Source organism: Neolamprologus brichardi, chromosome 19 (assembly GCF_056152115.1).
Source record: "Neolamprologus brichardi isolate AB-2024 chromosome 19, ASM5615211v1, whole genome shotgun sequence".
NCBI classification, from domain to species: Eukaryota; Metazoa; Chordata; class Actinopteri; order Cichliformes; family Cichlidae; genus Neolamprologus; species Neolamprologus brichardi.
This window is the reverse complement of record NC_142122.1, coordinates 15,225,087-15,251,896: the sequence shown is the minus strand read 5'-3', so window position 1 is coordinate 15,251,896 and position 26,810 is coordinate 15,225,087. Positions and strand designations below refer to the sequence as shown.

The window sequence follows — 26,810 nt, the reverse complement described above, 5'->3', positions numbered from 1 at the left end:
TTTCAACCCTTTGCTACAAAAGCCCGTTTATCGTGAAGTGATTTGATAAATCCACCTCAACTCCAAAGAAAACACTGGATGCCAACTAGTGCAGACATAACTGGTTTATAAATGCAATGAGGTCCAATGAATTAGCCATGGTTATTACTGAAAATTGCCACTGTGCTTTCTGCTTGACTAGGCTGCAAAATTGATTTACCTTATTTCTTTAGTCTATGACAATCACAAAGACATCCTGCTATTATGAGGGCTATGAGTATTATTGCATGTGTTAATCGGGAAATATGTGAACCATGTATTTTAATTACAAATCATACAAGAGCAATTTTAATAACAAAAGCCTTAAAAAAAAAAGAAGCTTGCCTATACATTAAAAGAATGTGCAACACTGCAACAACACCAAACTGCAATTCATGAAAAAAAAAATCAATGGTGATGTTAACTTTTTCATATTTTTTAAAATATATATTCATTACAGTTTACAGTATGGATTGTCCCATAACATATACTGTACACTGCGTTTTCTTTGAAACTGTATGCCCCAAAGCAAATCACTCGCATTCAAACAATAATATCTCAACATGAGAGAAATGGTGCAAAATGGGAAGTAGGTCACATAGCAATTTATTTGACAAAAAGGGATGGGGGTGGGGAACTGGGGCATGCTGTATGCAGAGGCAGCAGCAAAAGGGAAGGTTTTTGGGAACACGCAGATCAGATAGTGTGAGTTTGCACGTGCATGCGTGTGTGTTTGTTTGATAGTGGCTGAACGTGCGTATGATCGACCTGGAAGTGAAGTAGCGAAGTGGTCACAAGCTAAACGAGGAGTCTGGACAGTGATGAATTTTCCTTTTTTCTTTTTTTTAAAAAGATTAGCTAATATTACCCAAACACACACACTCATCAGCAGCTGTATTGCCTACTCTAGTGAAACTGAAACTGATATTGTAGTCACTCGACCATATCAGCGCAACTGACACAGAGAGCGTCAGTAGCATTGATCAGCTGTCAATGAACAGCCCAGCTGCCCCGACCTCTGACACAACAAAACACATACACATACAACTGAGCTGTGTGTGTCACCGCCGATATTTAGAGAGCAAATACCCCAAATCCATACAACCTACTGTAAATACATGTATTCCCTTGCAAAGACACCCACACACTCATAAGCTCTCTGGCTCCTTCCTGAGCCTGTTTAAATCCCATCATCACTGAACGTGACATCTATATGATTTGCAAGTGCAAGAAGGCCATATAGCACCATTTTCCCCACTGACCTACATGGTGCTAAATGCTACAGCTTACCTAGCAGTACACTTAAGGACAGTGAAGATGCATTTTCTCAGTGACTTTTTACTAACGCCTCAGTGTAGTTAAAAAATAACGTTTTCAATAAAAAAAAGAAAAGAAACTATGTTGTGCTACTTTAACATAAATACATTCTAATTACAGGTGATACATTTCAAAATATTAGATTATAAAAAAAACTAAAGATTTCTCATTTTGAAATTTGATTTATATTGTTTTCTTGTACCAACACAACCATGCTTTAAAACACATTTAAAGCATTGCATGAGCTACCTTTACAACCTTTACAAAATAGATACAAATAAAAAGAAAACGTGTGTAATTCTGACTATTCTTAATAGATAATTAAAATATTCTGAATAATTAGAACATCACTCATAAAGACTATTATAATCCCGGTGGGATGTAAATTATACATACATACAGAAACTGGTGCGTGAGATTTATGAATTTGCATATTGAAGGACTATCTACTGTATATACTCTCAATACAAGACAATCTGCACAGACTGCCGGGAGGACCTGTAAAGCCACATTAACACATGAGAGAGGCTCTGGAGCACCAGTCTTTTCTAATGACTCGATAATCCGACCCAAATGCTGCCTGCTTGCTAATCTCTCCATCAGATTACCAAAGTAGGGACGAGCACTGTCTATTTGCCTGTCTCTCCGTCTTCCTGCCTGTCTGTCTCTGACAGCTTGTCTCTTTGAATAATCGCTCGTCTATTTCTCCTTTTATTTTTTCTGTATGATAAGACAAAAAAAAAGTCTTTGCTAGCCTCTCTATGATCCTCCGAGCTGTGTGCTTGTAAGGTTGCATGCCTGTTCGCCCGCTCTCATCCTCACGTGTACAAGCCTTTAAAATGGAGGACGAGGTTGTGAGGACATTAAAATGCAGTTGCAAATCTTTTTTTTTTTTCCAATGCCATGCGAAAGTGCACAATCCTCAACACACCTGATACAAACAAATAAAATATGCAATATGCATGAAATGTATGGCATGTAATTGATGAGCATAAATATTAACTTCAAGCTTTCGTCAATTCACAGACAAAATGTATATATATCTTTGACAAAAGTGTATTCCACAAAAACATAAAACACATTTTTTGTTAATGCCTCTGAGGTAAACCTTAACTTATGCTATCTCATAAAATCCATCTCCCCATGCCTCATAAACAGAAGGCCAAGCTGTCCTCCATTTGTGGCCAAGCTATTGAGCTCTGCTGCGGTGTTATTGTGTATTCCCGGTAAACAAATGTAAACTAATGTCATGTCTGTCACACGTCAACCAAGTCTAATTCTATATATTTATTATAAAACAGTGGCACAGTTCTTTCTTTTCTTTTTTGCCTGTAAGGCCTCACACAATGTCTCTTTGATTTTTCATAAATCATACTGTGTGTGTGAGTGTGTACCTCTGCGTAGTGTTTGTACCCATCTGTGTAAGAGTGTGTTTGGATTGATGTGTGTCTCTGTCTAACAAACTGTAGCTCAAACTGCTGTTGACAGTCTGAATAACTTTTGACTTTTAGCTTTTCACAAAATAACACTCGACGCAGCTAACGCTAACTGAACATGTCCCCGAATTATCCCCGTATATGTGGCAGTTTGGGCAGATTTAGTGACGGGCTCGAGACAGATCATATTTTCTGTGCAAAAATAATATATCAAATTCTACACCATTTCACTCCATCGAGGTATGTAATTTTGTGCGATATTTAAAGCAGATATTTGACGCTTTTGCAGAAATGAAGATCAAAGGAGTGTGAAGTAAATGTGTGTCAAATTGCTACTGTGCAGACGTGCGGGTAGTTTAGCCTGCGTGATTTTGGTAATGCCTGACAAAAATCACACTGACAGCAGTGGCCAAACCATATGATTCATGCTTCCAGGATTATTTTAAACTGCATCATTGCAGATAGCTGAACATACAGGAGGTAAAAGATCAGAGTCTGATGCTGCTTATGAGCCGCACATGTATTTACACTACGTGCTGTTCAGTGTTTATTACTGTAAAACAGTTACCACACTTTCCAAAAAAGATTGATTTATAAAAGCAAAAATTGTTTCATCCTACAAATATAAAATTTAATTTAACTACAGTATGTGTCACTGTGTTGTGACATAGCTGAAAATAAGTCTAAAAATGGTGGAATTAAGATTTTTTTTTAAGTATAACACAGAGGGACAAATCAAAACATGAACGTATGAGAAAAATATTCTCATCCAGGCTGAATCTCTTTCTGCAGAGATGTGAAAGTTGTAGATGTCGACACATTTCAAAATAATCAGAAAGGTTAGGAGCGGGGATATTGGATTGAGCTAAGTGGTGAAGTGAGGCATGAGACGGCAAAGAGAAATGGAGGGAGGGATGGAGGGAGCGAGAGATGGAAAAGGAGTGGTAATAAAAAAAAGAGAGAGGTGAGATGGGTCTGGGTGGATTTAGTGTTGTTAGCAGACGAGCGCCCCGTGTGCATGTGTTCATGTGTTTGCGAGGGCGATAGCGGAGGGAGGGGGGGTATTACTGTGGCTGTCCGTTTCTCTGGATCAGCTGATGGCTACGGATGATGGAGCGGAGCAGGGTCAAGGGTCAAAGCCTTGCATTGTCAGTCTGGCCCCACTCTCCCGTGGGGTTCCCTCCCTCTCTCTGCCCCCCTCTGCCATCCGTTCCCGGGAGCCTCCTGCACATTTACATACATTTATCAACACTGTGTGTTGCCCTGTTTTGTCGGGAAAGAGGCTGCGCTGCACGGCTTACTGGCTGCGTTACCCCTGCAGTTACTGCAGCTCATGCATTCCTTCAAATCATATTTGCAAGCTTTTTATGTTGTGTCCAGGCACTGGTGCATGCCGTGGATGCGCATCTGCATGAAACATCTATGCGCCGACTATCTGGTCAAGTTTGTGTGTCTCCCTGCACATCTGTGTGTGTGTGTGGTTGTGTGTACGCCTGTGTGTTACCAGGACAAGACAAGGCCTCCCATCCCCCCTCCCCCCCTCCCCCAGTAGGCATACCCTCCTCGCCCTTCATGCCCCCTCCCATTCCCATCACCCCCCACCCCCCCTTAACGCACACACACACACACACCTCCCCCACTTTGCCTGTGTAATCCCTGCCAGCTGGCCCTGTTGGCTAATCCCTCTGCACTGATCAGCTGGGCCACGCATCCAGTACGGGACAGGACAGGGACAGGGGGAGATAGGGGCGGGACACTCTATGTGCGTGTGTGCGCGTGTATCTGTCTGCATGTGTGTTTGCGTGCGTGTGTGTTAGGTGGGGGGTGGTGTCGACCAGAAAGCATAAATTGAAGCCCGTGCCTTCGCCTCGGCGCAGTGTGTCTGTGTGTGAGCCAGTTGCCTGTTCCTCCTCGTCCGTCCATCCATTATCTCTCTCCTTCTCCTCCTTCTCCCTTGGATCCTTATACATATATACCTGCCTGGCTTATATATGTATATTTTACATCTTGGGCTTTTTTGTCTTCCTTTTTGGTTTTGTCTTGAGCAGATCAAATGGATTTTTCTATTTTGTGGTGACTGGGTAGAATTTAGTTTTGTTTTTTTTGTTTTTCCTGCTACCCTCTCCTCTTTCCCCTGACTGCATGCGTGACACCTGCCTGCCTCCCGTCCCTTCAGCCCCTTGTCCGCCATCCCACCATCCCCCTGTGTGACTGCTCCCCTGCTCTTCCCAACCCACAAGGACCTTCACAGGATGGAGCTGCGCAGGCACAGCTACAACTACAGCGACAACAATCACAGAATCAGGACCAAGGACCCGAAGGAGGAAATACACTGCACCTTCTTTGCAATTTTTATTTTGATTTTTGCTACGTCTTTAGTGAGGAAGGATATATTTGATCTGAAAAACAAAAAAACAAAAACTGTATTAAAAATAGAAAGGACCTGAGGGCAGTGATCAAGAGTTGTAAAAAGAGCGATTTTAGCTGTAACGCTATCAGTTTTTCAGGAGAGCCTTGCGTAATGGCAAACAAGCTTAATATTTCCTCTTGTGCTTTTGCTTTGGGCCGAACATTAATATTCACTTTTTTTGTTTAGTTACTTATACATACATAGTTTTTAATTACAGGATGGAGAGTGTTGTTATTTAGATCCTGTTTTCCAGTCTGTACATAGCTATAGTTGCATGCGCAGAGCGGCACAGAGAGAGAGAGAGAGAGAGAGGGAGAGAGAGAAGAGATGGAGAGTGGGAGGGAGGGAGGGTAAGGGGGAGATAACGACACAGCTTTACCAACTGTAATGAAGAACTGCTTGATCTGGTTAAACCGTACCAAGCTCTTAACCAGGAACAGTGGAGGCAGTGCTATGGCGAGGATAAGGCGTAGCTGTGCATCGTAACGTGTTCTCATAAATATCTAGTCGTCGTCCTTTGTTTTGCTCTGAGGGGAAGATGGTCTGCAGGAATGGTAGCAATCAGGTAGCTGGGCTGCTGCTCTCTTTATGGTGCAACAAAGGTAGCTTTGCTCGCCTGCTCTATCTCCCTCCCTGTTTCTCTGTGCTTTCCTCTCTCTGTGGTGCTTTTCTTATGATATGCTGTAGTATGTGTATACAAATGTGTACACATGTCTTAATGGTGTGAATTCTCTTTTGATTATCACAAAATGTATTTTTTGTTCATCTTTTTTCTGCTGGAAACCCTCTCTTTTGCACAGCTAGAGCCGCATGCATGCATTTACATACTGTGAGCTGTTCCAATAGAAGAATCACAATGTCACTGGCTTGTATTGTGTATGCTTTTTTTTCCTGTATTGTTTGTATTGAAAATATGTTTTCGTCGCAAAGGGAGAGTGCATGTTAGTGTGGGATTAGCATGCAATGTACTTTGTCGTGTAGAAGGACCGCATAGCAGCCCCTGAGGCTTCAGGGACAAGGAATCACAGGTGAGGAGAGAGGAATGACAAAGTCAAACAGGGATGGAGTGGCGAAATCCAAAACAAAACGCACATTGAAGACTGAGAAAGTGACAGCGTTTAGCAAAGAATGCGCATGTTAAAAATTGCTGTAGTGCAAGCATGGTAAGTGAAGCGATTAGAAGCATCGAAGTAGCTGGGAACATTTTGGAAGTTTCGGTTTGGGCTCTTTGTGTTCACAGTGGACCTTGATTTAATTTCAATACAATTAAGGCACGCGGTGAATGCCAAGAGAGAAGCCACAGTCTTCGCTCACCTGAGAAAACAGTGTAAAGCCCATCCAACACAGGAAAGTGGCACTGGTAACTGCACAGATGGGTGTTTGCTACCATCCTATGGGATTAGGAAGAGAATCAGGAAAGTAGGCATTAGGCAGAGCTACTGAACAGTGGCCTAAGACAGGTGTGCAGATGAGTTAATGCAAACCACAGAACATATATTCTTTAGACATTGAGGGAAAATAGGCGAAATAAGGACACCACAATCACTGGGTGCCAGGCTAAGCCTATACTAATAAACTGGTTTTCCATAACGTCAGGACAGACAGAGCCATAGGCAGCCTACCAGTGTTGGTCCTTTGGCCAAATGGACAGAGGGATCACACTAGGGGGATTTGCCATGTGGTGACAGAGAGCCACTTCAAAGGTCTGTGTATTTCCGCATGAGCGTACACTTGCCCTATCTGACAGAAAGATGAAAAACAGGATGAAAATGCTACAAGGGGATAATGTGCTACTACACAATTATTGTTTTTAGGCCTATCATAAAACGCAACAACCACCTCCACCATTCTCATGCATGCCGATTTATTCTTTTTCCACTGAACCGATTTCTGTTGCTATTCATAGTCTGAAAATACGGCTTTTTAAAATTTGATTTCACTTGACTTTATTTGACTTTTGCTCATTTAGAACGATACTTGTTTTGTTCGTCAGTTTCTGTGTCACACCTTTGTGTTTTTGTTCTGCAAAAAGTCTCAATAAAGACATCGTTTCATGGACAACATTTCTATTTGTAGTATCTAGTATTTCTTTTCAAAGCAAAAATCAAAAAAAAGAAAAATTCAGAAGAAGTAAATAAAAAGACATAACGAATAAAGTAATTTAAAAGATGAGCTTCAGTTTTACTCCTATAATCACAGAGATGTGTCAGATGATTCAAGCTGTACATCGCTGTAGGCAATAAAGATGTGAGCTGACCTACATCTCGGATGATGGAAGCAGAACAGGCAAAAAAAATTATATATATATATATTTTTATAAATTGATTTTGTTTAATTTTACTTATTTATATATCTATACTATTAGATTATTAAAGCTTCTATTCAAAATTTGATTCAGTGTGTTCAGTTTAGGAAAACTGGATAAAAACATCCCCAAAAGACAACATTTTGAAGAGACTTGAAGATTAAAAACACAAAAGACTTTTTTTTGTTTTCTTTCCCGAGAATAATCTGCATCTGTTGAAGGCCTAAATGCATTATGCTGACATGCTGGTGAAGAACAATTCATTATTGACTGTCATCTGCACACAATTAGAGCGTGCACAGGGCAAGTGTGCCACATATGTTAAGACAGAGGTCATCAACTGTTTTCAGGCCCCTATGGCTGTCTACACATTATGCATTTTTCGTAAAACTCTCAATACGATTGGAAGACTATGGGCAAAATGAGGGGGTACCACTCAATATGTTAACGGTGTGGAACCCCTGGCAATGGAGAGCAGGTGACCGAGTGTAAACCCCCCATCATGTGGTAAAAAACATGAATTGTCATGGACTGTTCTTTATATATATATATATATATATATATATATATATATATATATATATATATATATATATATATATATATATATATGTATATGTGTGTGTGTGTGTGTGTGTATGTATGTATAGTGAAAAATTCCCGATTAAAAAAAATCCACATTGAAAATTAGATGCAAAATATAATAAAGTGACTGAAATTGCAGCCAGTGAGGTCCAAGAACAGAGTGTATGCATGTATTATTCTTTTCTATTAGAAAAATATCAGTCCATATACATATTAGTTATATTAAGTGCCTTATTCTTTCAGGACTGCTTCTATTTTTTACTTTTAGCTATGGGCAGGCTTTCTGAAACAAAATGCACGAAATCTAATTTAGTCATGTAAATAGAGGTCGGTTTGGCGACATGGTGAAGCGTCACTAATGGAAGAAAGAGATGGATGCCTTATGATAATGAGGGGAAAATAAAGCAGATCCATGACCTTGTAGCGCAATATGAACCCACCGACACAACGCATTCAAGTAGCTCTCTCTAAACAATACTTCCCAACAGAAAATATTTAATAATCTTTTTTACCCTGTGTGAAAAATTTGCAGGGTCTGATGTTTGAAATATATAATAAATAACACGCCACGGGCCTACATCAGACCATTTCTTTAATCAGTTGACAGATCCACTGGATTGTTTGTGGTACTGCTGTATTAACAGCTAAAATTGTTTCCGAATCACAGCAGTCAGGAAAGGGACTTTAACTGATGATAATTCAAGTGCCTCTTGTGAATTCAGTCAATATGTCGAATTCTAGCACATGGAAAAAACACAAGAAGTCCTCCACCAACACACGCAGTCATCATATCTATATTGGGGTTTTAAAAAAAGATAGATATATATATATATATTTTTTTTTTTTCCCCTCCACCTCCTTCATGCATTTAGGTTCATGCGCGCGCTGAGATGTGAGTGGTGACCCCCCTCTACACCACCTCCTCCTCCTCCATTCTCCCCTTGGTCCCATTTCCCTTTCTTCTCCTCCACCACCGTCTCTGTAGCAGTATCTGCCTCTGTTTTATGGCCGCTCATTTGCATCCCAGGAGGGGCTAAAAGGCGTCCCCAGAGACGCGCAGATAAGGGTCACGGGAGATCCCCTCGAGGCAGCATGTTTGCCACGCACCCTCCACGCAGACACGACACGTGCCGTCGACCTCCCTCTCGACACTCACACACACACACACAGAGATCCTCGCAGGCTACTTCTATCTTTGTACACAGTTCTTTTACACAGACCCCGCACTTTCATCCCAAAGAGCAAAAGGATGCTCGCCCGTTGTCGCCTCATATTTTCCTCTCAGGCCTCTCTCTGTTACATTGTGTACTTGTCGTTATGTTGTCCACCACCATCAGTTCCTTACAGCTTTCCAGGCAGTGTGCAAGAAAGAGGAATTGAACTGAAGCAACGACCCCTTCCTTTAAATAAAAGCGTTATGAGGTATATTCTTTTGACAGACTATGGAATCTATATGAAGTCAGTTATGAATGTAACGTGTCGTGTATGGCTGCAAATAAAGAAGTAGTAATAGAGTTTCGCAATTACAGCATACCACATTTTCAGTGTTTGTAAGACTGATGTAAAGCCGCATAAGCTCTAAAAATATTGAACGGCTCTTTGGACGCGTTTTGCATTAAAAACTGACGACTTTCTTTTGCAGTGGTCACATTATCTGTGCAGAAATAGGCTAAATTGTTTAATTTTATCTGCCAGCTTTTCAATTTTAAAGATACATTTGAAATTTTGTAGACTACATATCATCTTTATCCAGCTGTTGGCAGCGTTTAAGGTCTCACAAAAACATAAAATATGAGCACGTGCCATTTCTATTGTCAGTAGCTTTTGGAGGAATTAAAAAAAAAAAAAAAAAAAAAAACTGTCCGGAAGAATAAAACCAACGAACCTATTTCAGAGCAAATAAAGTCGCAGCAGGCCCTGATGCTGAGAGCAGTTTCAGAACGCCATCGAGTCCAGGCTGAAAATCTTCGTCCTTGATCATGTTGAAGCATCAGTAAATAGTCCTGTGTCGCCCTCTTGTGTCTGCTCTGTTCAGTGCAAGCAGCAAAGGAGAGAAAATGGCGGACTGTACGCTAAACAGCTGCACATCACATTTCCTCAACTCTACTTCCGTCATATCAAAAGGTATGAGGAACCAGTTTTTCCGGTTCTTTGCTCACTTTGAATCGAATCGAAACTAAAGATGATCAGGCTCATTTTACAATGAGCTGCAAATCATGTGTTGTGCACTGTACACCTGCAGTCTTTTATGGCAGTAGACCATACAAGTGGTGTCTGGCCCAGCCACAGATGAAACAAAACACTAAAAACAATCTTACTGTGCATCCCAAATGGCATTCGTGCCTGCTATCAGCACAAAGACAATGCAGACAGACAAGTCTGTATAAACAACCTGCGTATCACTAAGTGGGGGGGAAAAGCAAAGCCCAATGAGAAACCACACATGACTTTGTGGAGCATCTTTATTATGCCACAAATAAAAGCCAGTAGTTCTGAAAGAGGACCTTGCGCTTTTTACTCACCAACAATGACATTCTGAAAATGGTCGAAGCTGATTGTGATATAGTATGTATGGTTGGCTGAGCAGAAACGGGAATCCGGGAGTGTGTAGCACAAAGGCGGGTTTGGAAAGTAGAGGTAAGAAATGCAGGGCAGCACAGTGTGGATCGAAGCTTGGATAAAAAGGGGAGGGGGTGTTGGAGGATGAAGAATGGCAGGAAGAAACATTCAGATACTCATATGAGAGGGGGGAGGGGAAAATAAACAAAACAAAAAAACAAAACAAAAAGAAAAGCACAGACATGCTGCATGACAAAACTGCTTTCCAAACAAGGGGAATGCACACCATTCTGCTTAATATACCACATTTATTACTTTTGAACTGATTAATAGAAAGAGTGGGTCAAGGCCACTCGCATCACTGTCTTTAGAAAACGGAGGAAGGAGAGAAACAAAACAAAAAAGCAGCCCATAGCAACAACTAATCAATTTGTCCAAGAGAAAGAAGGAAGGGGGAGGGGGGAAAAAAAAAAAAAAAGGGGGGGGGGGGGGTAAATTAGGTCCAAAGACTGTCAACAGAGGGCCCCATTTTTTTTAAGACCTTAAAAATTATACAGTGGGCAAGGTTTTATTAACTTAACATTTCTTTTCCTTTCAAACTCTTAAACCTCTTCCCTCCCCTTCTACATCCTCCCTACCCCACCACCCCACACACTCCATCCAACACACAGGGAAAACAAAATGAAGGGCCTTCAGAACATTTGCAGTCCTCTCAAACAAAAACATGGCAAGCGTGTAGAGAGATTCTGGAGTGAGCGTAGCTGGCATACGCCTACGATGAAAATCCACAGAGGAGGAAACTCTGCTGGGTCCCGGTTGAACATTTGAGCATCCTCAAAAGACAGATTGGGGTGGGGTGGTGGTGGGGTTACAAAGAAAATGAGACAAACTGCCCATTTTTCCACTTTGGGACACTATTATTAGTCAACACTACAATTTCTATTTGATTTGTGTTTGAGTGAGAATTACAGATCTGCTCTTGGACCATTAAAAAAAAAACCCAAACAAACAAAAAAAAAAAACCAGAAGCTGATCCTTTCATTTCAAAAAGGAAAAAAGCAGCATACAAGGGGAGAAAGCATATGTAGTGGAATGGGGGAGGGCAAAAAAAAGTCACCTAAGGATGCTATGCATTTAGTTGTAGTCCTATGAATAATTGTTTCCTTTTCTTTTTACTACAAGTTCAAAGTAAGTCTTTAAAGTCAAAAGAAATCAAAGTCTTCATTTAGTTTCTGTCCTTTGTTAATTCTTCACCCCTATTAGAATTTCTTTAAGAGATCTGGATGTAATGACGTAATGGGGTAGAGAGGGCTTTAAGGAGGCCATTGCAGTCTTTGACCAAAGCACCAACTGTTACTTGACTCGTCCTTGGCGCTCCTAGAACATGAAAGGACAGCGTGTTACACACAAAGCAGAAATTACATCATACAAAAATATAGGCACATTGCAATAGATCCTTCCAGTTTATCTTGTTAAATGTGAGCATCCACTTAATACACATTTTAATAGTTTCATAAAACCACGGCTCTTGTTTGCAAACGACAACCTAAACAGATGTGGGTTTCAAGGAGGAAAAGCTCGATAACTTAGCAGCGTTACAGGTACATCTAATACAGAAAGTATTAGATGTACCAAAATATCAACTACCTAATGTGAAAAATATCCAAGTGGCACAGACTCAAAGTATGAAAATAGGCTAAATTTCTTCAGAATACAGTTACCTGAAGCCTGTAATGACTTCTGTTGTTTGGGTTGCTGGGATATGGCTCACTGCCTTGGACCTCCACCTGTCACAAAAGAAGCAAAAACTGAGCATAACTGAAGCACTTCTGATTGAAAGAGCCAGGTCTTTGTAGTAAGATCATTCAGTAATTTGACCCAAAGGATTACTTAGAAACAGAGCAGATTCTGAGTGGCCTAGCTCAACAGCTAAATATCGATAACTCTATATACAGATAACAGATTAAAATAGATAAAACCAAATGTTGTCCATCTCATTCTCAAACTGACATATATAAGACAAGGTACCCTAGATGAATCTTCTTCAAATGTGCATTTATCATTTTTTATTTTTCAGTAAGCAATTAATTCAGGTTTACTGTCCTCAATTAAGTAAATTGTCAGTTAGTCAAGTCTGGGTGTAAACATAACTCAAAATGAACAAATCACCACAGACTAAAATGCTTTTTTTAAGATTTTGAACACCTGGGACAAAATTTAAAAGGTTTTCCCTTTCTTACAGAAACCACAAAAGAGCAGTTATGCTCTCAGTTCATTTTTGAACAGATGTATTGCTTGCCATCAAGCGAGGAAGGAGAAAGCCAAAATACCCAATAAAGTTTATATTAAACTACATACTGCAAATTCACCTCCACCAATAGTCGAGCTTACGTATCCGAGCATAAACATTGTGTAGACAAAGATATTTATGAAAAATTGAAGTTTTTGCTTTTTTCCTCTTGTTATTTTAGTTATATTTAAATCTATCCAAGCTCATAGATACTAAGTGGTAACCTCCAGGCAGCACATTTGGGTTTTTAGCAAGCTACACGTGTTTTTCAATCACAGCAGTTCTGAAAAATAAAACGCAAAATCATGTCAAGAGATGCATCTATACAATGCCAGTGCACACCATTAAAAAATAAATAAATTAATTAAGAGGCTAATTTAAATTAGGCTCCAGCTCAACACTGCTATGTGGGTGCTTTGTGGCCCCACAATGGTGACAGATGTTAAGCATTGTGGATCTTTGTTACCAGTATCCGCTTGCCTTTTTGCCATTCATTATTCTTCTGATATACTCTGTCTGAATAATCCACTCACCAGCCAACTGATGGAGAATCCCAAAAGCAACAACCAGTTCAGTATATTTAATTGAAGGCAAACTTAAAGATGACACTGAATAAAACAACTGTCCCTAGATTCGCCCAACAAATAGAAAATCGACAAGCATTTGGAGACGGGTGGGTGTAATTTCCAATACCGAGTATGCTTATGTAAATTTAAATACTGTCTCCACCTTGATACGTCCATATTTTGGATGTAATCCATTTGCCAAAGAGGAAACACACACATAAGATGAAATAAGGGCTGGCAGTATGGAGTCATTTCTTGCTTACTACACCAACAAGTTTTGTGTGCTTGCACCAGTCTGTGGCTTAGCTGTGATCCAGATGAGACTGGTCAAACGAGTTGACATGAGTTGTACCCAACGTGAGTAACATTTTCCTTCACCCGTTTTCTCAACTCGATGCGTGAGGATGGGCTCACAGGAAGAGAAACTAACAGGGGAGGCAAAATAATTATGATTAAAAATGACAAAACACATGTCTCATCTGACGGACATGAAAGCATGCAAATACTTTAAGCACTCATTTCCCTCCTCCCCACCTTTTTATTTTTAGTGGGAGAGGGCAGAGGTCCCATTGACATTTATCCTTCCAATAACGGACAACTGAGTAAATTTTAATCGATACATATTTTACTTTTCATTTAGCTAGAAAAGCAATGTTATGTCATACCTGGTGCTCTTCATAACAGGGCTTATTAAATTAATGCAGGTATTGGATTTAGTAATTGACTAAAGACAAGGTCTCTATTTTGGCATCAAGACTAAGTAACTGATCAATGCACCTGTAGTCCAAAAAAAAAAAAAAAAGTGTAAAACACGAAAGGAAGAAGAAAAACAGAACACACCACTTGCTTGAAAAAGAAAGAAACCCTAGAAAAAACAAACAAACCAAACAAACAAAAAAAACCCCAAACAAACCATTGAAGATCCCAGTATAAACTTAAAAACAAATTTCCCTTTTCGGTTTGACATTTTTCCATTTTTGCTCTGCTACCTTCATGCTCAAATAAGCTAAAGAGATTATCAATATCATAAAGCAGTAAAGGGGACAACATCTCTCATAGTTTTAGCAGCACAGCAGCTTCAGCTGTGAACAAGATAACACTGATAAAGTTGCTATAATTACACAACTATACACCATGCATGTTATCCATTTTATCTTTGTAAATGTTTTCTCTTGCTGTCCACTCTTTAAGCAGAACATTACATGTGACTGATAACAGGTAGAACATAACAAAAGCTAAAGGAAAAAAGAAAAAAGATGACAAATTGTTCTAATCCATATAAGCACATCAAAATCAGCTCTCAGCCCATCTGTAAATGGTTGTATTGTACCGTTTCTTTGTAATGCATAACATCAATGTTGTACAAACACACATACACAGGCTTCAAACACTCCACCTTTTTTGAAGATCACACTTGTTTTTCATTCATTTGTTATGTCATTCACTTTATTCAACAGTGACTTTGTTACCTTTTTCACACACTCTTCTTCTTCCTGACGCTTCTCGTAGTGAGAAAAGTCATCGAAGATGGAAGTGGTGTGTTTATATCCAGCGATGATCTTTAGCACCTGCCTGGCCTTGTCCAGTGGCACCTCCTGTGTGTCCCGAGAGTTGGTCACTGGCTTATTTTCGTTGTTCTCCAGTCGAATGTGCCTCAGTTGACTGTTGGGAACGTCCTTAACAAAGATCCAGCGCACATCAAAACGACCCTTCCACTTGTCCTGCGACCACACGCCAGCAGACGTGTTGTAGTCCACGGGTGAGCGCATTTCTGCTACACCACAGAAGTGACCGCTCCCATTGACACTGAACAGAAGATAAAGTGGTCCTTTACCACCCAGTGAACGGTAAGCTGCATCAAGCCTCTTGTTGCCATGCTCCGTGCTGCACCAGATGTTATACTTGATGGAGCGGTGGATGTCATCCTCGGAGTAGCTCTTGATGATAAACACCCTGCCCTGCTTGGGATTCCAGTCAAAGTCCTTCGGGTTATAGTTGTTGACCATACGCAACTTCTCTAAAACTGGGTGAGGCTCCGAAGGGACCCCTGGAACCACACCCACTCCTGAAGAAGAGGGAGGTGACTGGCCTGTACCACTCCCACTCGTATCCCCAAATCCATTGGCCCTATTCCGTGGTGGGACCCAGCGGGTAGGTTGAGATGGTTGCTGCTGTTGGCTTGGTGGAGGAGGACCACCCTGGGAGAGAGGAGGCTGGGGCATCTGACCCATACCTGGCTGCCCAGTGGGTGGAAGCTGATGCTGACCCATCTGGGAAACAGGCGGAACCAGTTGTCCATTGCTCAGGGGCATTTGTGGATTTCCCACAGCAGTACTTCCAGGCTGCGGGGAAGCCTGATTGGGCGGCTGCCCGTTGCTGGGAATAGGGGGCACCTGCTGAGGAGTGGTGGCTTTAGGCATGGTGCCCTTGTTGTCCCAAGTGCCAATGTCCATGTTGTGTTTAATGGGCGGAGGAGGCAAATTAGCACCAGCCATGCCACCCTTAGTTTTAAGCTTGGGCTGGGGTTTGGCTGGTTTGCTGGCAATATCAGCCCAGGAGGCAGGCTTGGCAGGGGCAATTGAGACAGGAGGCATGCTGGGAGGTCCAACAGATGATACAGGGCCTAGTGGACCCCCACCAGGTAATCCAGAGCCAACTACCTTAGGCGCCAAGTCCCCGGTACCACCAGGAGCAGCACCACCTATCTTAAGTCCCGCCATGCCCTGGTCCAGGCTGTTCATACCAGGTGCCTTGTTAAGGGGCTCGTTGGCAGCAGGTGCAAATGGGGACTGTCCATCAATCATGGCACCTCCAAGTGAGCTGGGAGCATAGGCGTAGCTGCTGCTGTAGCCAGAGCTCTGCGGTGTCCCCGACTGTCCCTGAGAGCTGTTGTTGCCCCATGCTGAGAAGTCGATGCCACTGGGGAAAAAGTTGAAGCCATGCTGACCTAGGAATGGGTTGCTCCCCAGGGGGCCTGGTTGGCCAAACATAGCGTCCGGGAGGTAGTGGGGTTCCCCATTGCTCAGCTGTCCATAGGAGGCCAGGTAAGGCATAGGAGGATCCCCACCTGTGGACCATGCTGCCTCATTCAGGGAGTAGGAAAATCCTATGGAGGGGCTGTAGTAGCTGGGCATGTACGAGTCCGACATGGCCGTATAGGCATTGCTCTAAATGGAATAGAAAAATGTGATTTAGTGACAACATGGGGAAGAAAAAAAAGAATTGTGGAAAAGCACCCTAGCATTTAATTATTAAAGCAACATATTTTGTAACATTAACAGCTGTAAACTCCTCTTAACATGAGCGCAACTTGTTCTTCATCCAGGGAGTGAAACCACAGTAAAAATAAGTAAAGTAATTGAACTGTCACTGCTCACCACGGATTGTGACAACAATGTAAACAATCCTCTCACTATTCCTCCTTTAAACTCATCTATAAATAAACAGAACTAAACAATGAACTGTTCCCCCACCACCATTTAGAGTGTCTTGGAAGAAGATAAGGACAGCTATTCTTCTGAGTGGACCAAAAGACAGGCTCTATTATTTTCCTCTACAGCCCAATTCACAGTGCATGTGTACATGTGTTAGTTACTGCACAGGGAACAACCACATTTAACAAAAATTAAAGCAATAAAATCCAAGGTGAATAAAGAGATGCACATTAATATTCTTCGTAATCAAAACACAAGAATGTGCAAAGTAAACCTTTTTTATAGGTTTACTTACAATTAATAATATGGCTGAAATTGGGTTTAACAGATGTGCTAAGATTCCAGTAACTAGTATATATTCATTCTGATATGCACGGTCATGAAACTTGTCGTGGATGCAAGCTAGAGAATATCAGCTGATCTCTACATCCCCATTTTAACTCCCTTAAACCAGAATTTCAGTTAACCCTAATCAGATTTATCTGAATTTTAGTGCAATAAAACAAATAAAAGATTTGTGTTCAACTAAGAACATTTAAGGATAAGCCAGTAACGGACTGCTTAAAAAAGGAAAAGATTCAGATTTTAAAAAATAAATTGAAAAAACCCCAACAAAAACAACAAAACCTCGCACACTGGGAAAACATTTACCTGTCTGGCCTGAGTATTCAGGTAAGGCTCAAATTCATCGTCATTCAAAGTATCCTTTTGGGTCACAGCTCCGTTTTGCACTGTAAATGAAACAATACTTGTGTTAACAGGCCTGTGCAACCCCAGAGGTACAATGGGTTAGACATTATCAGGCAATTAACATCAGCACCAACGCCACTCGTTACATAACAAAACCACTCCCTGAAATTAGAAAAAGGAAAAAAAAGAAGCAATAATTGCTCAGTATGCTTCAGATTACACAGTATGCTCAATGATTTGAATCAGGCCCAGGGAAAATTAAACGAACTTGGAAGTAGTCAATACTGGCATAAAAGAGCACTAAAGAAATTTAGATTCCCACAGCAATAGACATTAAAATAATAGATAAAACCAATACTGACATCACTTCGAGAGAAAAAAAAAATGCATGTTAAAATGCAGGTAGATGAGTAGTGCGTGTGAGCAAGCACCCCCCCAGTGAGTTAAAGAGCGCTCTCTGTTACAGGTGATGTTCATGTGCTGGAAAACACGAGATTGTCGTAGCTTTTCGGAGAAAGGGACAAAAAGAATTAAATATAAATTTGTTCAATGTGTTTATTCAACATTATAGACTGACAGCATAATGATAATGGGAAAGCGCGAGGGCCTTTCTGACACAGGAAAAGCATGTCGGAAGACGTGTCATTTTGGTTAACCTAGCAACCAGCTAACATTAGCACGCTAGCGTCTCCATGTTAACGAGCGCCAAGAGTCCTTTCAACTTGACGGAGTTGGCTAACATTAGCCAGGTCGCCAGCGTGCTATAGGGTGGCACCTGTAGCCCTAATATTGCAAAAGAAAATTCATAATGTCTGATAATTAAAGACACTGAGCAGTAAGGTGTTTTCCACGCAACTATGGGTGATAAAAGGCATTAAAAGTAGAACCAGGAAAAGGATGCTCATGTGTATCATGTTGCCATTTAAAGTTAGCCACTCTGGAGACAGCTAGCCTGAAGCTACCTGTGGGAACCTGTGCGATTTCTGGGATGTAAAGGACACTCAAAATTGCTTTGTTTAAAGCCTGAAAAATCCCAACCTGAAACACAGTATCATTAAGCGTTTCACTCAAGTGATAAATTATATGAAAACCTTTAAATCGTGTACACAGAGGCCCATTCTACCCGAGCAGCTAGGAAGCCAGCTATCGCGTTCGCGCACGCAAGATTTTCTAAAGCGAAAGGTACATAAAAAGATTCGCACTCTCTCAAACCCAAGTCGACAATGTTAGATAATATTTGTTCTTACCTTTATTAGCTTGGCCTTTCGGTCTCTGGATTGGGTCCAGGTGATTCATGAAGGTTTGATTTATGAGAAGAGAGGAAGGGGAAAAAATAGATGAAGAGATATATTTTCAGCAGTCAGTTCCTTTAGCAGGTGGTCAGGCCTACTGCACTACTGAGCCGCTGCCTCTGAGCTAAGCTATCCTCGCTAGCCCGTCGCGATGCTGAGAAATTTGGCCCCCGTAAATGTTCAGAAAATACCTCTCTTTACCTGTTCAAGAAGACTGCTGGCTGACATGTCTTTCCCCCCCGGAGCCTGTGTAACTGTATTTACTCCTAAATAAAAGCGGCAGGGTGAAATAATTATCAAGCTATTGAAGCGTTTCAGCCAAGCACCCTTATCTCTCTACAGAGCCTGGTTCTACACAATGGCGGGCTGCAGTTTGCTTGACAGACTCCTCAACATGGCTGGGCGGCCCTCGTCAACCCACGATGGTATTTATTTACAAAAAACGTGCGCCCCCCATTGGTGTGGAGGAGCCAGGGTGATGTTAGAGGCTATTATTTTCATTATAAAACATCAACATCTGAAAGATATTTGAGATATAAATTTCTTATAAAACCACTGTAGGATGTAGAATACAACATAACAATATACAATATAACATAAATATGTTATTTATGTTTCATATATATGTGCTTGATGGTTGCTGAATGTGTGCTGCTATGACAACAATTTTCCTCTGGGATTGATAAAGTCTCTCTGATTCTGATTCTGATAAACAAAACCACATCAGGAAATCAGGATTTCTAATCTAAAAATCCTAAAAACGAATCTGTTATATAACTATTACTTACACAGGAATTTATTTTCAAAATTCACTGCTGAAACAGTTGCACCTTTAAATCATTTTCATGCTGTTTTTGCACTGCTTTGCAAATCAGTAGAGCATAAGGGTGCCCCAGAGTGAATGTTGTGTGTTGCAAAATTACGTGTTTCTTCAGAGAACCCCCCAGCCTGCCCCAGGGGAGCTGCTGTGTGAGCTACAAGCTTGTGAAGTCTGTGATTGTACGGGTTGGAGGTATGAATGAATGCAGTGCCAATTCTAGAGTCTATAGTGGCCTTAGGCAAAAATTCACACATTCAACCACCATTCATTAGAATTATGGTTTAAAATATCTGACATCATCAAAAGAAATTGTGCACTCACTGTCACAGCCACCACAGCTGGACGCCCCTGGCTGCTCTGCTAGCTTAGTTAAATAATATTAAATGTCAAAGAGCTCAAAATAAATACTGTGAGTGGGTAGCAAGTATTTCTCACCCAAAAGTTAAGGCTAATCTGGCAGCAGTTTAGTTATTTAATATTGTACAGTACCAATCAAAAGTTTAAGACCACTTAAAAAACTTTTTGGTTGGGTTGTTGAACTGCTTAAACAGGATCTCTCGCCGTGCGCCATTGCTGCTGAGGTGGGACGCAGTAAGACATTTGGAATTTCTTAAATGATCCTGAGAGTTATGGAACAAAAACGTCAAGTGGAAGACCCCCAAAAATTTCACCAACACTCAGCCGGAGGATCCAGTTGCCTGTCTGTCAAGACACTGGACGATCCTCGACCCAAATCAAGGTTGTTACTGGTGCTGACTGCAGCTCCATAACCATCAGACATCAGAGACTGAAGAGCTTCAAAAACAAAAAATGTCTTCAAAGGCCTCATCTCCTTGAAAGCCACAAAACTGACCGTTTGGACTTTGCAAGAGAACACCAGACATGTGACATTGAAAGGTGGAAGAAAGTTTTATTCTCTGATGAGAAAAATTTAATCTTGATGGTTTCCAACGTTACTGCCATGACAAGCAGATCCCACCTGAGATGTTTTCTACGCGCCACAGTGGAGAGGGTGCCATAATGGCCTGGGATGCTTTTTCCTTCAGTGGAACAATGGAGCTTCAGGAGGTGCAGGGGTGTCAAACGGCTGCTGGCTATGTCCAGATGTTGCAGAGAGCATCCCTCATGACTGAGGACCCTCGTCTGTGTGGTAACGACTGGGTTTTTCAACTGGACAATGCTACAGTACACAATGCCATTTTGCCATTTTTCAAGTGATTTTAAACTTTGGATCGGGACTATGTAATTTTTGCTATCTGCTGCACTCACTGCTGTTTTTCTTTCGTCGCTACAAAACTACACTGCTGTTTTGTTGATTTGTGGTAATCTGAATCACACAGGCTACTTGGAACAGAGTGAGTGGAGTCAAGTGTAGCTCCACTATTGTCATTGCAAACTTTGCATACTGCTACTACTGTATTTTAAAGTTTGTTGGTCCTTGGGGACTTCCACAGAACCCTGGGCACCTAGCGATTGCCTAGTTTGCCTGGTTGTAAGCTGAGCCTCTGAATGAATGAATGTACTTTGTGAGTACTGAGTACTGTGTGAATGTACTGTGTGGGGCATGCAAAGACAGCTGAAACTCTTTGGAACTTCCCTAAATAAACCAAAACTTTGATTTCCTCTGACAAAAACCAAATCATCCAGTTGTCCATTGCAGACACTATTTAGTTTTCTAGGTCTTTATCACCCACTAGTGTTGTTTCACAGGATAATACTCCAACACTAGTACTTGCTATTTCATGCTCTTGCCACAAGATGGACACCTAGACACAATCCTGAATTTTCATTTTAACTTGGGCACTAAAATCAAGTTGTTGTTGTTTTTTTTTTCGTGTGTGTGGCAAGGCCAAGAAATCCAATTATCACAAATGATCAGTACCATTCCTCCATTTCTTTTCCCATGAGTTCCATTATAAAGGAACTCTGCTCACTTACACGAGTATAAAAAGCATTTCACAAGAAGATCCTTTTCTTGAAGTTAACTTTTTCTTTATGTGCTTATCATGTGTTTGATTTTGAACATGCAAGACTCAGTGACACTAATTACAAATGTGTCTATATTGATATTGCCTCAGCTTGTAAGTCATCCTTTATAAACTAATTAAGAATATACCCACTCATTCAAAGACCCAGAGTCATTTTCATCTCAAGACCAACTTTTAATAAATTTTTACAAACTGTAATCTTCCAAAACATGTGGTATTACCTACAGTCATTTATGTCACCAGCTTCTAGCCTCTGTAATATTTAGTTTGTAATAGTTAACATCATGCAGGGCACTTGAGTGAAATGGTGACCCCATCCACCCCAATCTACTGTACGTGGCATGTGACTAAATTGCACCTAAGAAGGCACGACACAGGGCCAGGAATAACCCCATCTTTGCAGCTCAGACAACGTCAGCGATGGTCCAAGAGCTATCGTAAAAGCCATTACTCCAGAGATGAAGTAATGCAGATAAGTGTTGAAGAATGGGAAATATAGCAGACTTAACGAAGAACAAATGCAAATAGGGATGACAAACCAGTAGCAATGACAAGACATTTGACTTGTGAAACATGCCTAGGACAGTAGCATGGCATGCATGTATCATATTCCACCTTTCATCTCTCAATCATTTTTGGGTGCTTGACTTTTTTTTCCCTGGGGCTTGTTGACTGCTGTGGATTGGACAGGTGGCATAGCATGGCAAAGAGCTGGCTGCTTACCAGCCAATAAAAATAGCTGTGGTCTCCATGATGTCACCGGTGAGTAAATCATAGCTCCTGAGAGTAGGAAGAGAGAGACATAAAATGATTAAATAACTGCTAATCTCTGTTTTGCATGTTTGCACGAGAATTTTTTTTCCAAGAATTTCTCTTGAAAGTTTGTCTTGTTGTTTTTTGACCTAATTTGTCTAAGTTTGTGTCAGTCTCTGCATGTACTCTTTATGATTTTGTCACGTCTGCATGTTCAGATTCACGTGTAAACACTGAAAACGATGTTAAACCGAGCACAAGGAAAGACTGTTGCATTACTCAAGCCTACCATCCGAAACACTGCCATCTTGAGCCAGTCATACTGGCTGCAGTTGCCAGAAAGGGTGTACAAACTAAAGCCGGAGTCTGATCTCACTCCCATACCTGTCATTCTAAAGCCACAACACTATGCTGCTGATGAGGAACCTGATCTGTCGTAAATCTTCCCTGTTTGACCATGTGACACGACAAATTTCTGATTCTGCCCTCTGTCCACCCTCCGCATCTCTTTCCCCCCACCCCCTTGCCACCAGCATTGCCCTTCTAACTGCAGGCCTTGCTGGCACCCTGAAGCAGGAATGTCAGGCAGTAAGGTGACAATCCCACATGCTCAGATGAGAGGTCCTGTGTGCATCTTTCTTGTGTCTGTATGTTTTCTTTTGGCCTTACTGTATATCTGTGTGTGCTTTTCAACGAGTTTGTAATTTTGTGTGCCTCATTCCGGTGACCAATGCAGTTATGTGGCGGCAAAATTGTCTCAGCAATAGGATGTTAGGAATGTAGCACTTGTCAGGCTCTCTGAGGATGCTGTTAATTCACATTCTACCCATTTAATAAGGTTAGCCTCCAATACAGTGGGAATTGAGTATATTTAGCTAGGGAGCACATTGCATGTTGTATGATTGACTCCCCAGCAATAGTGAAATTTTATTTTCTGTCAGTGTATTACAGATCTGTTTAATAAGTATATTCTAAAAAAGCCTTTTATATCTGTCTGTCTACTTCTAAATAACCAGCGATTTTGCATATTTAAGAGCATTGATTCTAAAAATAAACCAAAACATTATTGCTGACTTCTTTGCAAATCAAACCTTGGTTTTAAATTTGTGAAAGCGTTTTTCCCAGCCCTCAACAGTACTGGTATTATTGCATGGTTGCTTGCTCAAGAAGGTAATTCTTGTAAATTAGTGCTGGAAGGAGCAACAGCTCCCTGATTGTGTTATTACCTGAAAATGGATATCATGAAATACTCATTTGGGGCGTGGCAGTTGTCAGAATTCAGAATAATATGATGATGATTATCTAAGGTACCTTCTAAATTATTTCTTAAATATTTCAAGAAATACAGAAAATTTGCTGTAAACATTGAATTGCAATGTACAACTTAAGACCAAAATTTTTTTGACAGACTGAGATGCATTTAGGCGACAGAATTGATTTTTTTTTTTTTAACTTGTAGGCTCCTGAACCCATAGACTTCCTCAAATAAAATACATTCTATATTCACTGTAAAGACTGCTGTGGAAAATGGCGATTAATGCAAAATGCATGTGATTTCTACTGAAACGGTAAATTTGTGCATGTTTCTTAACTTTCTTTAACTAACTTGTAGATTCAAACTCTGGAAACTTGGGCCTCGGTGGTCTGCGGAGACAAAGCGGAGGTTGTTTGACGAAGAAAATAGCTGCACACATGCACATTCTATCACAGAGGATTTATCACCAACATTTGTGTAGAAGGTTGAATGAGCCAGACCTGTCCATATGTGGCCCTTTGTATGTATGCATGTGTGAGTGTGTGTGTGTGCCTGGGTGTCTGTGTTTCTGATGACACTTGGTGATGATTTTGAACAGCTGAGATGAGTTTGTGAACTGGACAACGGGGCAGCTGTACATCTCTGTCTTGGACATATACACACACACATACACACACGTACGCGCACACACGGGCACACATACTCACTGAAGCATATAAACAACAGTGGAATCCTGAGGGGCCGACCCCCTCGGGACCAAGCCACTCTGAGACCTTAATAAAGGACTTGTTGTTTCAGGAGGTAGGTTATATGGTTTCAGGTTCATATTGCAAGCCCCACTTTACAGACCATCACCATATGCTTACTGATCACATTTTCCTCAGTGGCATTTACATCTTAATAAACTTTATATTCCTTTTGACAGTTTAACTTCAGTGATCTTTGAAAAGACAGTGGTACACGAAGCATTCACAATTATTTCTTTAATGTTCTCAGGTATTTCTAGCACAGAGTATAAACTATTAATGGTGGTGTTGCAATTTGAATAGTGGTCTAAATAAAACCTGGTTGCCATTACTACCTCAGCCGGCCCGCAAATCTCAGCCAATGAAAGACTTTGCCTGGTCAGACCTCTTTTAAGAGAGGCGGGGCTTAAATGTGCTGAGGGGTCACAAGGAGTGATGTAACCTGTGTTTATTTTCAGCCTATACACGTAAATGTAGACACCGCCAAACACATTTCCCCTCAGAAACACACACAAGATAAATTAAAGATGTGTGCACACTGTTCGTCCCATGCATAGAGTTTGGCATACACTATTAAATATCACTGACAAAAACAAATAAAGCAGCTGACTAAATTTTGGACTTTGGGACCAATGCCATGTTCTTGCAGGCTGACTGTCTCTCTCGCTGTCTTCCTAGTTTGGTCACTTGATGACAAATGTGGCCACATGTATGTGTGCACACACACTCAGCAGCACTCTCTTATACACGCAATCGCAAATGTGCACAGGGGTTGGCTATGGCTGGGGAAGACAGGGTGATTAAATAGAGATAAGGTGTGTGTATCACTAGGGAAGACAAGTGGTAATGGGGGGGGGGGGGGGGGGGGGGCAGAGACAGAAAGAGTTACAGAGACAGAGAAATTTAGTCATGGCCATTAATACTAATAGTGGCCTCCCTTCCCTTCCGTCAGCTGCAGCTGTTGATCACGCTGGTGTAACAGTGAGCTTTCTAGCATTGCATCACTCTCTTTCTCCTTGACTCCTGTGCCGTCCTGCATTACATTACCCTGCATGCACATGGATCTGGTAACCCCTATTCCACAACTTACTGCAAGGGCAATGCACTGGAAGCAGGGAAGCAGGGCTAATGCCCAAATAAGGTTATTAAAATACTTACGTGGCTTAGAAAGTGAGATTCTGTTGCTGTCTTGGGATTATATACAATGCTGTGCCGCGCATTATAGAGAATTGTATCACACAGCTTTGAAATAATAATGATTAAAAGCTAATAGAAAAAGAGAAAACTTACATATTTAAGCATATCCACTGCTATTTGAGAGCATGCTTGATTAACTAACATGCCAATAACCTGCTACCAGTTATTCACAGTATGTATGATGTATGCATAGCAAGATGTTGGTCATGTTCTGCATCTAGAGAACGCAGCAAAGGAACGATGTAACTTCCAGAGGAGCTCGTCCACTAGCATACATCAGAGACATTCCACCTCATCTGACACTCATCCATGGAATTCTGCGAACTTTCCACACTATTCTCCCAGGCATTCTGAAGTGCCTGTCAAAAAGACTGGCATGCCTAAACATCAGGCACCTGTAAACACTTAAAACAAGCAAAAGAGGCTGCACTATTGGAAGAAGTGTTCTTCACATTGAATGATTGTTGTTTTGAATTCCGTGTTTCTGTGGTCCTTGTGATTGTCACTGTTTGTGTTAGTGTGTGTGAAAATATCTTTTTATTTGCACTTCTGATAGGTGATAATTTGTCATAGATTTGTGCAGAGTCCCTTTCTCCTTTATGCTGGTATGACCAGTGTATGCAACCTATAGTTGACACCTATGTGTCATTCTTGGAACCCACTAAATACTTCAGATGACTTGAGGGTTTACTTGGCAACCAATAGCTGTTTTAAGACCATGGATACACTTTCGACCTGGACTGAACACAAAGTTTTTAAGTATCCAAAGTACATGGAGATGAATAAAAAGTCACTGAACCACGTGTATCATGTGCTCATTGTTGTGTGGCCAGTTATAAAGCTCAGTGACTTCATCCAAATCTATTTGTGTAACTAGATGACATTCTATTTAACCCTTTTTTTTCTACACCAGGATTACGATGGTCTGGAGTCATAATGATTTACTGTGTGCTTACAGCTTTTCTAGAATACACTCTTGCCCACTCTTTCAATTTTATATTCACAAATATTGACATAATTTACGCCTATATGTTTTAAATGAGCTTTTACATGATTACACCCATCAGGCAGTTAATTTCAGTAGTGTGTCAAATTTGCTCGAAAGCAATCTGTTATAGATGTTATGCGAGTGGGAGTCTTAATGTCGGT

General features: G+C 41.0%; 1 protein-coding gene across 1 annotated transcript; it reads right to left on the bottom strand.

The window, feature by feature from the left end:
* Window positions 1–10,515: 10,515 nt before the first annotated feature.
* On the bottom strand, window positions 10,516–19,290 carry ythdf2 (YTH N6-methyladenosine RNA binding protein F2). Its single transcript, XM_006798496.2, has 6 exons — window positions 19,104–19,290; window positions 18,858–18,882; window positions 17,572–17,651; window positions 14,956–16,653; window positions 12,352–12,417; window positions 10,516–12,007 (listed from the first exon to the last, which is right to left on the bottom strand). Exons 1-6 carry the CDS (start codon window positions 19,128–19,130, stop codon window positions 11,984–11,986), a joined length of 1,920 nt encoding a protein of 639 aa, XP_006798559.1. The 5' UTR covers window positions 19,131–19,290; the 3' UTR covers window positions 10,516–11,983.
* Between the last annotated feature and the right edge of the window lie 7,520 nt (window positions 19,291–26,810).